This window comes from Rhinolophus sinicus, chromosome 16, assembly GCF_057876585.1.
Source record: "Rhinolophus sinicus isolate RSI-liver-muscle chromosome 16, RSI-T2T, whole genome shotgun sequence".
NCBI classification, from domain to species: domain Eukaryota; kingdom Metazoa; phylum Chordata; class Mammalia; order Chiroptera; family Rhinolophidae; genus Rhinolophus; species Rhinolophus sinicus.
The window spans coordinates 38,460,144-38,477,500 of NC_142516.1; the positions used below are offsets into that span (position 1 = coordinate 38,460,144).

General features: G+C 40.0%; 1 protein-coding gene and 1 pseudogene across 1 annotated transcript; one reads left to right on the plus strand and one right to left on the minus strand.

Moving 5' to 3' along the window:
• Positions 1-7,015: 7,015 nt before the first annotated feature.
• On the plus strand, positions 7,016-7,372 carry LOC148754993 (putative CENPB DNA-binding domain-containing protein 1). Its single transcript, XM_088793418.1, has one exon. The coding sequence runs from the start codon at positions 7,016-7,018 to the stop codon at positions 7,370-7,372; it is 357 nt and encodes a 118-aa protein (XP_088649544.1).
• Positions 7,373-10,180: 2,808 nt separating this feature from the next.
• Positions 10,181-10,699, minus strand: LOC109449915 (diamine acetyltransferase 1 pseudogene; annotated as a pseudogene).
• Between the last annotated feature and the right edge of the window lie 6,658 nt (positions 10,700-17,357).

Sequence of the window (17,357 nt, forward strand, 5' to 3'; positions counted from 1 at the left end):
TGTTTACTCGGTCTGCTATGCTTCTCACAGTCAACCAACAATTTTGATGCACAATTATATGAATTTTTGCAATGTTTTCATCACTTCTGCTCGTTACTGGGTAGTCTTATGTAGTATGTGTCCTGTGTGGTTCATGGCGCAGTCTCCCTGATATCCTGTGTTTGTGTTCCAGGAGTGCCCCTTGAGTGCGTTGTATGTGTTCTCCTGTTATAGTTGAGCCCTGATTGCTTTGGGGGCATCAGTGGGTGAGATTGACTGCCAGGCTGACTGACTGTGATGATTGGCTATGCCCACAGCCAATGAACTGCTGTGTGAGGACTGACCTCTCAGAGGGGGATTCACCCCCATGGGCTCTTGTGCCCTTTGGGTGTGCTGCTGGTGGGGCTAACCAGGTAGTACTCTGGTATGGTCTGAATCTGGCCTTTGGGTGTGTTGTTTCTGGTGTCTCTTGGGAGAAGATCCCCTACACACCAATTTCAGCCTTGCCAATGACCTGGCCCAGGGCTACCTAGAAAGAACTACAGGTGGTTAGTTTCTGCCTGTGCTGGACCTGGACACATGTGGGGGTGGCCTCACTATGAACTGAGGCTGCTGCAACCAGTATTGGTCCTGGGGCAGCTTTGCAAAAGGCCCAGAGCTCCCTACACTTGTTGCCACCTGCCACCTGCCCATAAGGCTCAGCCATTGAAAGAGCCTCCTTAGGTGCGAGGGCCAGGCTGATTAACTTGGTGTTGAGAATGCCTCCAGCGATGCAGCTCTAGCTGGGTGGGGTAGGGTCCCAGGGAGTCATAAGGTATGGCCGGTGGCTTTTACAAGATTAATGCAGATTCAGTTCCTGTGCCAGTGCCTGGCCTGTGACCACTTTGCAAAACACCCTAAGAAAACTGCAGCCCACCACAGCTCACCTCAGTGCAGTGCTTGTCCTGTGACCGCTTTGCAAAATGCCCTGAGAACACCGCAGACAGGCACCACTTGCCTTAGGCCCGCAGATGCCTGAGCACTGCTCAAGAGAGGCTGTGGTACAGCCCATTACCAAAATTTCCTGGGGCTGCTGCAGGCCATCCAAAGCTGTAAAAGGTTTCCATAGCTTGTGGAGTGGGGCCAGCCACTCAGTAGCTGAGAGTGATCCAGGTAATGCAGTGCTAGCTGTGCAGGAACCCAGGGCGTCACCAATGTGGTGCATACGTGTGGATTTACCAGACTTATGCAGTCTCAGCTTTGGCCCGTTGGGGGAGGTTCAACATAGAAAAGATGGCTTCCTCTTGTAGGTTATACATGAGACAGGCTCCATACAGGAATAATGGCTCTTGTCCCTCCAGCCTTCACTTTGAAGCCACACAACTCAGTCTTCTGGTGCCTTTCAAGTTGCCTCCCCTCCACTGGAAATCAGGTGACTGTTTGTGAGTGAATCTGGGTGCGGGCCCTTTAAGAGGGCATTTGGGTTTCCTGTAGGTTACACATGAGGCAGGCTCCACACAGGGCCCCTTTATATCCTTAGTTATGGGGTTCTGTTCGGCTAGTCTTCTGAATTCTTGAGATCGATTGTTCTATGATTTACTTGTAATTTGGTAAGATCCTGGGATGCAGTAGGCATAGTGTTTACCTAATCTACCATCTTGGACCTCCTTTTCTCCTTTCTTTTTTTCTTCCTTCCACTGTTCCAGGTTTAGAAAGGTTTAGAATTTCCCTTGAAATTCTAAACTGTTTTAAAGGTTTTTGACATTCAAGTTTCATGTTCTGAGAGAAGCAATTATTTTTTTATTTTTTTTTTTTAAAGATTTTATTGGGGAAGGGGAACAGGACTTTATTGGGGAACAATGGTCAAATTGTTGTCCTTTCAATCTTAGTTGTGGAGGGTTCTGTTCAGCTTCAAGTTGTTGTTCTTTCAGTCTTAGTTGTGGAGGGCGCAGCTCAGCTCCAGGTCCAGTTGCCGTTGCTAGTTGCAGGGGGCACAGCCCACCATCCCTTGCGGGAGTCGAACCGGCAACCTTGTGGTTGAGAGGACGCACTCCAACCAACTGAGCCATCCGGGAGCTCAGCGGCAGCTCAGCTCAAGGTGCCGTGTTCAATTTTAGTTGCAGGGGGCGCTGCCCACCATCCCTTGCGGGACTCGAGGAATTGAACTGGCAACCTTGTGGTTGAGAGCCCATGCTCCAACCAACAACTGAGCCATCCGGGAGGCAGCTCAGCTCAAGGTGCCGTGTTCAATCTTAGTTGCAGGGGGCAGAGCCCACCATCCCTTGCGGGACTCGAGGAATTGAACTGGCAACCTTGTGGTTGAGAGCCCACTGGCCCATGTGGGAATCGAACCGGCAGCCTTCGGAGTTAGGAGCATGGAGCTCTAACCGCCTGAGCCACCGGGCCGGCCCGAGAAGCAATTATTAATTGATATGTAAAGACATGTATATAGTTGCACTATAGATAATGCAAATATATATATTATGGTATATATGTATTTTTGTGTGCAAATATATATTATATAAATTATAAAGTATATGTATGTATATGTTTGTGTGTATATATATATATATAAACTATAAGGGTCATTGCTTGGCACACATTTTTCCTATTATTTCCAAATTATGAGATCAAGTTCAGGTTTATTTAATGCATATTTATAGTCCTTTCTCTATTATATTTTTCTGATGGTATACCTGGGTGATAGCCTTTATGAATTCTTACGTATTTCTTTCACCTTAATAGGTAATCTTGATTGTGCTTATAACTATTGAGAATCAAATGATTTCTTTTAGGAATAGTTTTTATTCCTCCGTCTTCTAATTACAAGTGTAAGAGAATGATCTGTGTTTTTTTTTTTTTATGTAGGCAGCTTATTCCTTTGTGTGAGTGCTTATAATATTTTCGCTGTATCTCAGAGGTCCAGTATTGTATCAGGCTGTCCCAAGTGTATGTTTTTGTTCAACAACCTGGACTGGAATTCAGTGAACTCCAGATTGATCTTTCTTTACTCAAGGAAATGGTCTGTTATCTATTAAATTATTTCTTTGTTTTTATTTTGTGCCTTCATTTTCTGCATCCCTAATATTTACACCTTAACTCTTATTATTATTTTCCTCATATTTGTCATGATTTCCTCATAATTTCCGCCCCTTTATATTTTGAGATATTCCCTTCATTTGATCTCTCATGCCACTAATTTTGGTCTCAATGATGTCTGGATTGTTTAGTGGGAGTATCTTTTTTCTCTCCAAACATCATTTTTAATGGCATACTTGAATTGTCTTTTGTGTTTCTGTTCAATTCTTCATTTGTCTCTTCTAGCAGCTCTGTTCAGTTTGCCTGAATTCTTTCTGTTTAGATGGTTTTTTGTCTCTCTGCCAGCTGGCCTCTGTCTTTGTTGGATTCCTGAGACTCAGGTATGATTGGGGTATGCTGAGTGTTGGGGCAGTCCTAAAATAAGTTAAACAGAAAGCAATCTCTCCTATGCACTATTGGCCCAGAAGCAAGCAGATAGAAAGTTCACTGTTGAGGCATCTGGAGTGAAGAAAGCGTTTGGATCCTTGGGTTCCTTGTGTTTTGCCAGACTCAAAGAAAGGAAAGACAGGGTCTATCCATGTACTCCTTCTTGGTCTTGTAGGGATCAGAAGGTCAGGTTTATCCTGAGGGTTGATCTCGATCTTCCCTGGGAATACACAGATCTCTGTAGTCAAATGGCCTCCACAGAGTCTACCAGTTTCTGACTCTCACCCTCAGTTCTAGTCTGAAATGCTTAACCAGTGTGAGAGGGAGAGACAATCTTATACCTATTCCCTCCACTAGGACTTCTAGAGAAAACAAGAGTTTATTTGTTCTTTGTACCTTGTAGGCTAGAGCAGTTATTCAGTGTAGGACAGGGAGATAGATTGAAGTTGGTTTTGGGGGAGAAGGAAGTTATAATCTTTCCAGAATTACATGCTAGGTTCTTCTCTATGAGAGCTGTGCACACATTTGTTCGGTTTGGAGACTTTGGCTGTATCCTGAAACACAGATTTGATTTTTCTTCATGTTTCCCAGTAATTTTCATTTAAATTAAAGCATTTTAAATATCAGAATTCATATTTGACCTGTTGAAATACCAAAAAAAAAAGTCTAAACAAAGAAGTAATAATATCTGAAACCAAATTTAGGAGATTTAAGTAGAGAAAATTAGCATAAATTAAACCAACTGTCATGTATAGACTAGTTTTGGCTTTCCTTGTGATTTAGTTTATTTTTCTTAGGAAAGTCCTCAAATTTGTAATGTTCCTAAAACAGAATATTCATGTATTATGAATACGTAATACATGAATATTATTATATTGTTAATAGTAAAAAATCTCATTCTACTGTGTGTGTATGTATGTAAGTAATAGTGATTAAAAAGTCACATTAGAAATTTTTTCTCCCTCAGAAAGTAAACAGCCTTGTTTTGTATAGAACTAATCTGAGGCTAAAAGGAGAGCTTTCTTTTTTATTATTATTATCACTTGTGACCTTTCAATGACCTTTGGATGCCAACTATAGCTAAAGAATATTCTGAAGGTTGGTTAAAGAGCGAAATTCCTTGAGGGTACTTTTCAGCTATGTTTTTGTTAAGGGTTTAACATCAGTGAATTCTCAGATCTAACATATTTCCCTGACAGGACACATACTTTAAATGCAGGTGTATTCCTTTAACTGCAAGTATTTATTTAACAAATTTCCTCTCAAGTCTTCTAGTGTCAGACACAGCATGACAGTAGTTAAGGATCTGTCACCAGTCCCATTAAAAACCCTATTGTTTAGGCTTTACTTCCTTGACTGTTTCAAATTACATCTAGCTGAAACTTGCCAAAGAAGTTGTCAGCTTAGATATGACTTTGATTTTGAAAAACTGTTGAAAATAGGAAAGTCATTTATAGTGACAGAAAAAAGAGAATTTGGCTGGCATCAAATGTCTTTTCTGGCTGAAATATATTCGCTCACGAAGTTTTCCAAACAATTGCAGTTTGCATTAGTACATTTTGACACCTTAAAAATAAGCATGCTTTAAAACAGGATAGATAATTAACTGGAAAATATATATGTCTCTGTATATATTAGAAATGTTTCCTGGTCTCATTTTACCACGAGTGTCCAATATGTCACTATGATAAGACTGAAATGGCAAGATTCTATTTATACAGAAAATGAATCAGGAATCTCTCCAGAAATGTATACCACAAAAAGAACATTTGCATAAAAATATGCATTTTCATTGCTTTGGTATAATCAGGAAATTAGGTTAAAACTATAGTTTATTTTGTGGAATGCTTAAATTCAGAATAAAGTAAAACTCAATACATAGGTTAATCAGTAATTAAATCTCCCAAGAACAGATTTTTCTGAATTGTAAAAACCTTACAGAATCAGCCAATGCAGTTCAGAGAGATAAGTAGATGGGAAAAATGAAAGAGAAATTTAGAGGCATGGAGGAAAGAATTAAAACCATCAACATTTATCTAACAAAAACACTAGGAGAGAACAGAGAGAATGGGGAAGGGTTTATATTCTAAGAGATTATGGCTGAAAATTTTTTTAGAATTGAAGAAAGATATGGTTCCTTAAATATAACAAGCCACGTTAAACAGATCCATACCTAGAGAATAAACAAACAACCAGAAAAAAGAAGCCAGATTGTTGTTCTTTTCTGAGTAGTTTTACTGATGACAGAATTCTCACAACAAAAAGTCGATGTCAGGTATCAATTAAATAATTTTTTCAAAGTCCTACAGGAAAACAAGCTGGGATTCTATTCCCAGCTAAAATGATCAAGAAAGAGTGAAAAATATAGACAAATGTAGACATATACAAAGACTAAGAGTTTCTTATTCAGTTTCTTATTTTGAGAGTTTATTATTCATTTTTTATTCCTTCTGATGGAGGATCTGCTGATATATTCACCTTAGTAAGAAGCAAATTGAATCAAAATAGAAAAAGTGGGAGGCAAATAAAAGAGGAAAGCATGTTGGTAAATGCAAACTAGTATTGACTGTATGCTCCCCTATTTCTTTCAGTCGCCCAGTGAGGGGAGGAGACTGAGTTAAAGCCATGTTAATGTCCTTTTCTGTTTTGGGGAAATCAAGAGTTTGATTAAAAATAGCATTTGCTAAAAAGTACATGTTAAAAATTTAAGGGCAACCATAGAAGCAATAGAAATAAAACTAAGTGGAGCCAAACCAACCTCTACCCCATGTAAAAATCTCTAGTTTCAGGATACACATTTAGTCTTGGCCTCCATATCAATATGGAGGCTGGTGTGACTCCAGTTTCCTCATTAAACAGGAGATCATATGATTGATTCTTTCTATTTAACCCACCTTGTTTTCATGCAAAAGGAATTAGTGTCTTTCAGGAAAAGTCAAGGATGTAGAAACTTTAATCAGCTATCTGTAGACACATGATGAGGGTTAGGAAGATACTTTGTTAAACTCCGTCTTATTGAAGGGATGTGGAATCGCTTTGGAGAAGGGAAATGGGTTGCTCAGGAAATGAGAGTATCTCTAAAATGACAGCAATGCTGATAGCTGCTATTTATTGAGTATCTACATATGCCAGATACATTAATTTACCAAAACATAATGATGTTTTGGTCAAGGACAGACCACATATATGAGGGTGGTCCCATTAGATTATAATAGAGCTGAAAAATTCCTGCCACCTAGTGATGTCGTAGCCATCATAACACCATAGTGCAATGCGTTACTCCTGTGTTTGTGGTGATGTTGGTGTAAACAAACCTACTGCACTGCCAGTTGTATAAAATTATAGCAATGTAATTATGGATATAATACTTGATAATGATGATAAATGACTGTTACTGGTTTATGAATTTACAATACTATTCTTTTAATCATTATTTTAGAGTATACTCATTCTACCTATATAGAAAAAGTTTGCTGTAAAACAGTATGCCCTGTTCCATCGGCAGCGGCCTCCTATATCTCATGTTTACTGCATCTCTTGATTGCATCTTTTTCTCTTGTGAGTAATTTAATCTTGTGTTGTTTTGTTCATCATGGCCTGTGAGCATACAAAATCCACTGCTAATGTTGCCAGTAAGAGGCCATGTCGAGTGATTGACCTGGAAACAAAATTAAAAGTGATTAAAGACTACGAAGGTGGAAAATCAGTGATGGTTATTTCTCACCAGTCAGGCATGTCCCATTCCACTACAGCTATAATCTTGAATAATAAGAACAAAGTGACAGAAGCTGTTAAAGGATCTGCTTCATTGAAGGCAATGAGACTAACAAAAATTCAAAAAGAGCCGGTATCAGACATGAAGAAACTTCTAATGGCCTGGATTGTAGACCAGGCACAGAAGCACGTCCCGCTCACCATTATGATGATCATGGCCAAAGCAAAAAGTTAGCAATGTTGAAAGAAAAAGCTAGACCTCACTATGATGTTGAATTTGCTGCTAGTTCTGGATGGTTTAAATGACTCACGAGTCATTATTCATTACAAAATGTGAAAGTGAGTAGTGAGTTTGCAGGTATTGATGTGAAGGTAGCTGAAGAATTTTTGAAAACTCTAGGTAAGCTAACTATGGAGGAAAATTACTTGCCAGAGGAAATTTTCAGTACGGATAAAACCTCCCCATTTTGGAAAAAAGTGCTTGAAAGTTCCTTTATCCATAAGAAGGCCAAGTCAATGCCCAGTTTCCAGGCTTTTAAGGACAGGATATCAGTCTCATTTGGGGCCAGCATTGTAGACTACAAATTGAACTCCTTTATGATGTGGCATAGTGAGACCCCCCAGGGCCTTCAAGAGTTTCAATGAGCATACGTTGCCAGGGGACATCAGGAGCAGTAAGAAGCTATGGATGAGTCAGCTTCTCTTTCAAGACGCCCTCCCGAATTACCATGCCGGTGAAATGGAGAAGTAATGTTTGGAGAATAATATAATTTTCAAGATTTTATTTTTGACAGTGCTCCTGGAATCCTCCTTTTTATTGGTTATCTTTAATTCAATATCAAAGTGGGGTTTCTCCCTCCAAATACAACCTCTTTGCTCCAACCAGTGGATCAAAGAGTTATAGCAGCTTTTAAGGCCTCCTGCCTGAGGAGGACCTTTGCCCAGGCTATTGATGCAACTGTGGAAGACACTGAGAAGACATTGATGCAATTCTGGAAGGATTGCAGCATCTATGACTATATTAAGGAAGCTTGCTTGGATTTGGGGTGACATTTCCAAGTGTATGAATGGCATCTGGAAGAAGACACTTAAGAGGTTCATCTATGACTTCAGAGGCTTTGCCAAGGATGAAGAGGCTGCAAAAATCAACAATGTGATGGTTGAGATGGCGAACAACTTGAACCTGGGTGTGGGTGGAGATGACATGGAGGAGCTCCTAGAGGTGGTTTCTGAGGAATTGACTAATGAGGACTTGTTGGAACTCAGGACTGCATAGTTAAGGAAGAGGTGAGAGAAAAGGAAACTGCAGGAGAATAAAAAGAAGAACCCTCAAAGAAAATTCGTACTGGAGGGTTTTGCAGAAGCTTTTACAGTCTTCAACAAGCTCATTGAAAAGCTTAAAAACATGGACCCCAACACTGAAATGTTTTCATTAATAGAGAGGAATGTCAATGGTGCATTATCTGCTTACAAGCAAATCTGTGATAAAAAAGAAACCAATAAAGCAAACCACCATGGACATATTTCTGAAAGGAGTGACACGTCCTTAAGAAGAGCCCGCGGCAGATCCTTCAGGAGGTGTTGCACAAAGAGGCATTGTTGTCATGGGAGATGCCAGCGGGGTGTGTGTGATTGCCCCGGAAGGCCCAGCGGGACAAGTTGTGGAGGTGGAAGACTGATACTGATGCTCCTGACCCTGTGAAGGCTGAGGCTAATGTGTGTGCTAGGGTCTTAGGTTTTAACAACAAGTTTAAAAAGTAAAAAAAAAACAAACAGAAATTTAATAGAAAAAGCTTGTAGGATAAGGATATAAAGAAAGGAAATATTTTAATAATTTTGTACAGATGTACAATGTGTTTATGTTTTAAGCTAAGTATTATTACAAAAAGTCAGAAAGTTACAAAAATTTTAAAAAGTTTATAAAGTAAAAAAGTTGCAGTAAGTGAAGGTTAATTTATTATTGAGGAAAGAAACCTTTTTTTAATAAATTTACTGTAGCCTAAGTGTGCAGTGTTTATGAAGTCGACACACAGTGTTATACAGTGATGTTATATAGGCTTTTACATTCACTCTCTACTACCTGACTCACCCAGAGCAACTTCTCCATTCCAGAACTGCATGTTCCGTTCATGGTAAGTGCCCTGTACAGGTATACCATGTTTTTAAATCTTTATACCATAATTTTACTGTACCTTTTCTATGGTTAGATATGTTAGTTACACACATACTTACCATTGTAATTGCCTATAGTATTCAGTACAGTAACACGTTATGCAGGCTTGTAGCCCAGGAGCAAGAGACTATACCATACAGCCTGGGTGTGTAGTGGGCTGTCTCATCTAGGTTTGTGTAGGTGTACTCTATGATGTTTGTACAATGACGAAATTGCCTGATGATGCATTTCCCAGAACACATCCCCATCGTTTAGCAATGCATAACTGTATTTTACTCAAAAAATGATCTTACACTTCAGATATTATCAACCCCATTTTAAAGATGTGACAATGTGATAGTTTATTAATGGGGACCCTGAATTTGAGCCCAGGTACCTCTGATTATACTTCTTCATTCTCTCTACTCCATGATGCTGTATCTTATATAATATTTTCACGTGTTCTAATGCTTGATATATCTTGATCTTTTGAAACTAAGGGAGAAATCAATGTATACAGCAGGATACACAGTTTTGCATTTTTTGAAATCAAAGGTTTAGTTTATTTAAAAAGAATCAAAACAGAATGTCTAAGTACCAGTGTGTACATTGTGTACATTTAAATGACTCAGAAGAATGTAATTTTTTTCATATACCTTAAGATCACACCATCCTGTTGTCTATCAAAAGATGTTCAAGGAGAAACCTAACTCCAAACTCCATTGCAATCTTAAAGAGAGCACATTTCAAACATGCAACAACGTCGCTGGTAATAAAGCTTTGGAATGGGTGTTCATTCTATTATTTCATTACAAACAGATAGAAAGCATGATAAGTTCAGAATTATTTTCTAAAATCAAATGGAAGCTGTCATCTGTACAGCAGCACTTTTCACTCCTCTGCTGCCATTTGTAGCAAGTACTCCTTGTCAATCCTGAAAAGTCTCCATCCCTCCTCCTGGACAGATCAAGAAGTACCTCATCTTTTATAGAAGTTGATAGATGTTTCATTCCATTCCGCTACCCATAAGTGCATGCTGTTGCCATGACATTTCATCGCAACCTGGCTTCGAGTCTTCAGAATTTCTTATCAAATCCCAAAGCCTCTATAATCACTCATCACAAAGAAGTCTTTAAGATACAAGAGTTTGCCAATCCATGGGTCATAGGTAAAATAGTCCAAGGTGAAACAAACAGCACCCTGTTCTTCCGGAGTGCAGTGGACTGTGGGCACCGTTGCCACCAGGCAGTGGTAGGAGGGTGACTCTCTGAAACCATCCTCTAGCAGATCTTCTTCAGTTAATATTATTTGTTCTTCCACGTATTCATATTTAGCCAGTTCCTTGATCAGCCGCAGGATGTCACTGCAGTTGTTAGCAGTTACCGCCTGGCGGATCACAAATTTAGCCATTTTTGTCTTTTGCTTTTCTTCTCTGTGCAATCTCTTGATCAGAATTTGGCTTGCCATGTAGATTTCACCACAAGGAAGGATGTACTGAACAAATTACACAATTCCTCTGGCTCATCTGTGTGATATGTTATTTCATTTGTTCTCTATGTGTGTTCACATTTCTCCAGTATTGAAATTGTTACTTTTTAGACTTACTGTCTCCATTTTTTTTTGTTTGTTTTGTTTTTTGTTTTTTGTTTTTTGTTTTTCTTGGGGGGAGGGCAGAATTTCCTGAAACAAAGCATGGATAAGTTAAAAGGAGTATAATGTGGAAACAACACACAAAACCTTACATGGCAAACCTAAAGCAAAACAAAACTAATTTAACTTATATAATACAAACTTGAACTCTATAGTTCCAGTGTATGTGACAGAACAAATTTCTAATCCTCACGTAATATATGTATGTTGCTTTTGCTTTCAGAGTGCTGGAGGCTGTGTATTTACTTTCAAGTTTGATCCTCGAAGGTATCGCTTTTAGAATCCTCAGAGTTAGAAAAATTTAGGATCGAACTTTTGGGTTTATGTGTGTGAAAAGGATAAACATTCTGTTGCTAAATCACCAATTGGAAGTGACTGATAATGGATTAGAAAAATAAAGTAACAGAATCACATGGCATTTGTTTTGAAAACAGTATGATATGAATAAACAATTGAGAAACACATAAGATGAACAATGAAATGCTGACTTACAATGATTTCTGCGTGTACCTCGGGGTAATTACCACTGAAAGAATTAACTCTCGAGGCTGAATCAACATACAAAGTGCAAAGAGGCTTAGGGGACAGAGGGCATAGAAAGTCAGACAAAATGTTGTGATTCGAGTTCCTAAGGGTGAAAATTGGGTTACACTGGGTTTGCTCAGACAATCTTTTTTTTTTTTTCCTGGGGTGGGCTGCTTTCTAGGGGGCAAATTTTCACTTTTATTGAGTTAGGTATATACTCACATGATGCAAATAATGGATAACAGTGACACCAACCACAGTGACAGAGCACACTACTGTGAAGAGCCAAAGGCCAAGAAGTAGCAAGACCTCAAGAGTGAATTCCACTTCTCTTTTTGGCTCTCCATTTTGTATTTCCTTCCTGGATCTTCCAGATAGGTGATTTCAGGATCCTGTGCCTCACACTGGTATTGGCGGTTTCAGCCTCCCTCTCGTCATCTACACATGGGGTAATAACATGTACCTATTGTCTCATGAAGGTCAAATGGATCAGCTTATACAAGGCATTTACAGTAGCTCCTGGCAGGTGGAAAGCATTAAAAAATTCCTCCAGCACCTCCTAATCCCATCAAATAACAATTTCATCAAATAGCAATTTCAAGTAATACCTCCTCATCATATAACAATTTCTCTGGAGAAAAAGGAAACTTAGTTTCTTTCTTCAGTCTGGAAAACAGACTGAGTTAACTTTAGTTATTTTTCTTCTGTTCGGATACCCTATGTATTAGTTTATTTGGAGATGCCATAACCAAATACCAGAAACTGGGTGGCTTAAACAACGGAAGTTAATTTTCTCACAGTTCTGGTGGCTGGAATTCTGAGAACAAGGTGTTGGCAGGTTTGGTTTCTCCTGAGGCCTCTCTCCTTGGCTTGTAGATGGTCACCTTCTCAATGTGTCCTCACATAGCCTTTCCTCTGTGCACACCCATCCCTAGTGCCGTCTTCTCTTCTTATAAGGACACCAGTCCTATCAAACTTGGGTGCCACCCTCTGACCTCATTTAACTTTAATTAACTCTTTAAAGGCCCTTTCTCCAAATGCAGTCACATTGGGGTTGATGGCTTCAACATATGAGTTTTAGGGGATACAGTTCAGTCCATACATTCTATAAGACATTTTAAGGCTTGCATTTAGGTGAACTTTGGCCACAGTTACCAAGCATGACCTTAACCTTCTTGAAGATGTTTACAGGTTAGTTTCTGGCCTCAATGAAGGCCAAATTAGCTTCCAAATTTTGGGAATTTAGCTTTGTACAGTCGTAGCCCACTACACCTGCTCCTGAGCACTTCAGTGTTGAAAGGAGCTTCACTTTCTTGGTCACGAAGTAAAAGGGAGACAGTGCCATCAGAGTGTAATCAGACCCCCATCCAGGGCCTGAAGGAGTTGTGGGAATTTACCATTCTACAGAGATCTACAATGGGGATTCACTTTGGGAATAAGACAAACTAAGAAAGTAGAGTGGACATTCGTTAAGTTCCAGGTTCTCTCTATGACGGCCATGGTAGTTATGTATTTGGCAAGTTGAACATTCAATTTACTTGCTTCTCCCAGAGAACCTATTGGTAGGTGGAGCTAGAAGTTTGCGTGGAAATGGGTAAGCCAATTAGCCTAAGTAGCATATGAACCCACAAGACACTTAACTAAGTTCAAAGTTATAGTTTGCTAGTTAGTTATAACTGAGGTAACTCTGACCAAGGCCCATTAGACCCAGAGACAAAGTTGCTCAGAATGTATAAAGAGGTGAGCCTGATGGGATTGACTCCCATTCCAAGTTAGGTCATCAAGAGAAAATTATAATTTTGTGTCTGTAAGGCAGTAGGCCCAGGACTCACCTGAGCAAGTCCCTCAGGCAGAAGTTTGGGATTTGGAGACTTGCTGTTTGAGGGAGTCGTGTCACATGTCCCTGGGGGCCAGGCCAGGGTAAGTCTAAGGCACCATTGGCTCAGGTAGCACCAAGTGGAGAATTGTCATCCCTGCATTCTGCAGGCCCCTTTGACAACCATATTTCTTCAGATGCTAACTCTTTGTTTTGTGTGAACGCTCTCGGGTTTCCCAGAGTGAGCTGCCATACCAGGTCTCTAGGTTGGAAATGTGGAGCTCATTCAGAAGCAACAGCTTCCGAGGAGTAGTGGAGGGCAGTGCCTGAGGTCTGGATTTAGTGTAGAGGTGGGAGAGAGACTGACTCAGAGAAGTCCTTGGAAGTTCTAGGGGAAAGGGAGTTCTGCGATCTAGGTACATGGGATTGTTCTGAGACCCTCTGATATGATTGCTCAAATCGGAAATGGAGAGGTAGGTATATACTTTGAATCAGAAGTGTGCCGGGTCCTGTCTCTCCACTGCTTTCAGCGATCTTTCTAAAATATGACTGTGATCATGTCACTCCAAATCTTTCACTGGTTCCCAATTCCTGTACTCCAGGATGAAATCATTATACCCTCGCCTGGCATGCAGGCCCTACATCCTGCTCACCTTTCACGTAGCCTCACTGCTTGTCATATTGGCTCCTTCCACACTCCTCCTCAAACCACCTCTATACCATCACCCATGCTCCTTCCTCAGCATTTCACATTTCAATTATACTATTACCTAGTTTTGGCATTGTCACTTTGCATCCTTTTTCACTAAGGCTGGCTTCCTTCCATAGACTTCAGGATCCATAAAATCTGGATCCACTGCAGGACATAAAACTCAGGCCTGGGATTTAATCATGAGGGCGACAGAGCTACAAAGGAGACTGCATATGCATTCTTGTTATGTCTTCTAAGCTAAAGTCATGGCCCCGATTGGGAAGGAGTGAGCATCACATAGAATTTAACTATTTCTTCACACGGATCCTTTCTCTTCTAAAATGTCAGATCCTTAAGAACAAGAACTGTGTTCATTTTCAAATTCCTGCCGTCAAGCACAGAGCATGGCGCTTTGTAAGCCCTTAGTAAGGATTTGCAGACTAAGCGAACATTGTGCTGGATGCATGAAGCATGGTGTAGGACTATCAGAAGCTCAGAGCAGCGCTGTCCAATAGGAATATGTGAACAGCCTCTGGAATTACAATTTTCCAGAAACTTACAAAAACTAGAAAAATGCAGGTGAAATTAATTTTAGTGATCTCTTTTATTTAATTCAAGATATCCAAGCTATTACTATTTTAATGAATAGTCTATATAAAGTGATTAAGATATTTTACATTCTTTCTCTCCAATCCATTGTGTATTTTACATTTATAGCATATCTCAGTTTGCACTAGCTTCTTTCCAGGGCTCACTAATCACACGTGACTAGTGGCTACCACAGGGGACAGCGCAGATATAGAGTATGGCTTTCAAAACAGTGACAGGAAGAAGAAAATACTTTTGATTCAGCAGTTTAATGGTGGTTATATTGGTGACTTGTAAGTTCTAATAACATTTCCTCCCTCCTAAAATTATAATTTGATGTCAAAATGCCCTCTTCACCAAAACCGTACAGTAGATTGAGAGTGAAAAATGCATAGGTATCAGTATTTAAATGTAAATATGGAGGTCATAGTGTTTTTTAAATTGTAGCAGAATAAATGCAGCCTCCAGCAGGAGGGTGGGAGTGGTGGTTCAGGTGTTTTAAACATGCAAATAACATTGTAAAGTCATGAAAGAGATAGAGTTCTCATTTATGAAACATTTTAATGACTCCAAGACCCTTCATTTCACAGCAGAATTTCCTGAGCTCATTATGTGAAAAGCAGTGTATTGTCTAGTACATTGTGTCCCAGGAAGCTCATGTGCTCCAACTCCAGTAGATGTGAAAACTGTATGTTTACATGAGAAAAAAATTTCATTAGCCATCCCTGATGGTAAATTCTGTAGACAGGGAGCCTTGCGTAAATCACTGGTGTGGCTTTGCTGACTTCCTAGTCAAATTCAGGCTGTGTGTCACTGCTTGCAGCAAATTAAATTTTGATGAGCTTGGGAAAGTAATTGGGCTGTGAATGTTACCATTACTCAGAGAATTGTAAATGTCCGGAAATGAAACCAAATGATGTAAAATCCAATTAATATTTGGGGGGCAACCAGGACCATAGAGATATAGAGCAGTCAGGGATCTCAGTCCAATCCCTAATATTTCACATTATAAAACCCCAAGACTCTAAGGAGGTTGAGCAGTTCAGCCAAGGTCAGACAAGTAACCTTGGCTACAACTGGGATTAGGGTCCAGTTCTGCAGACTCCTTAGCTCCACGGTGATCCCTCTTCATCATGCTCGCTGCCCACGTTTCCCTACATCTCTTCCCTTCTGCAGCTTTGGCCACTTCTCTGAATTTCGTTACCTTCAGGAAGGAAAAGGAGAGGAAGAAAAGCTGAAAGCTGTCAGCACCGGCTCCTTGCACTATTATGTAGCATATGATAATTGCCCCTATTTTCTGCCACAGCAGAATAGGAACATATGATATGTAAATGTCAGTTTTGGAGAAAATACTAATTTACTGAGCCAGAAGCTGATGGAAGTAAAATGAAAAAATAACAACAACAACAACAAAAAACTGGATCAGACAATTGAAGGGATCTCTAACAGGAAGGACAATGCTGCTTGGAACTCAGCTGTTGAGAGAGGTAAATATTTTCTTGATCAATATTGATTTGATTGATCGATTGAAAGAAATGACAGAGAAAGGAGAAGAAAAGCTAGTGGTCCTTTACTAAGGCGTGGAGCCTTTTGAATTTGGAGGAGTTTGAGGTTTCTGGGGGTAGAATACAGGGGTAACTTAAACGAGGTGACGTGAGGTAACAAGCTTGTCTACTGTACATAGACATGGCACAGGCATCTTTGGGTCTCAGTTCCAGATGGGCTGTTTCCCAGTTATGTGTTCTTAGAAGAACTTCTTGCTCTTTAAAGAAAGAGGGTGTCTGTCCTATCGTTCTTGGATCTGTGGAGGGGGTGGGGAACTGGTATGACTATTCATGAAAAATGGAAGAATTCGCAGATGAAACAGGTCTGCAGAAAACAGATACATCAATGCCATCTTTCCCTTTGATATAAAGACATGTGACCTTTCCCGCCTTTCTTGGTGGCTTAGAATAACAGGCTGAGGGGGTCAACTCCCGCCCCACCAAGCCAACAGAAGGAGATTTTCTTCTCATCTTCCAAGAAGCTCTAACATGGCTTCTCCTCTCCTTTCCCATTCTGTTCTGCTTTGGAAACAAAATCATCCCTGTGCCTCTGCACATGGGTCCTGCAGCATTCATTTAACAGCATGTTTATTTTAAGTCTCTGACTCGGCACTGAGGAGAGATTGAAAACTGCCAGCCTCAGGCACTCTTGATCTCCTGCTCTTCATGAATGTGGTATTCATCACTTAAATGTAATATATTTATAATCAGGGCCAAGGCAGCATGACCTTGTTTTATTCTAAATAGATCACAGGCAGCTAGACATGGGGGTTTCCTGCTTTAAATCAGATGCAGGACATGTTAGCCGTCAAGGACTTTGTTATAATTCAGTTGATCTCTTTAGGTTTGATCTGCTTCTGTCTTTGTTATTTATTAAAAAAAAAAAAAAAAAAAAAAAAAAAAAAAAAAAAAAAGCAGCAGAAAATAGGTGGTGGGTGAAGGGAATGTGGTATAGGCTCTCCAGAAAATCAATCTTCAGGGGAATGGGAGATTGCTCAGCGTGGCCTTTCTATCAGAAGGGTGGGGGCAAGAAGACCACATGTCCAGGGCTTAGACCTTCCACCCCAAGGTAATTAATTTCTAAGCCACATTTTTTCCCTTCTCTGGAGACATTAATCATGAAAATTAAAAACAACGAAAACAAAACAAAACAAAAATACAGAGTCAATTGTTATTTATCGCTATTCTGTGCAGCAGTGCTTCAAGCGCACACACCAGGAATGTTCAAACAGTTTATTTTCCATCGGAGGACTG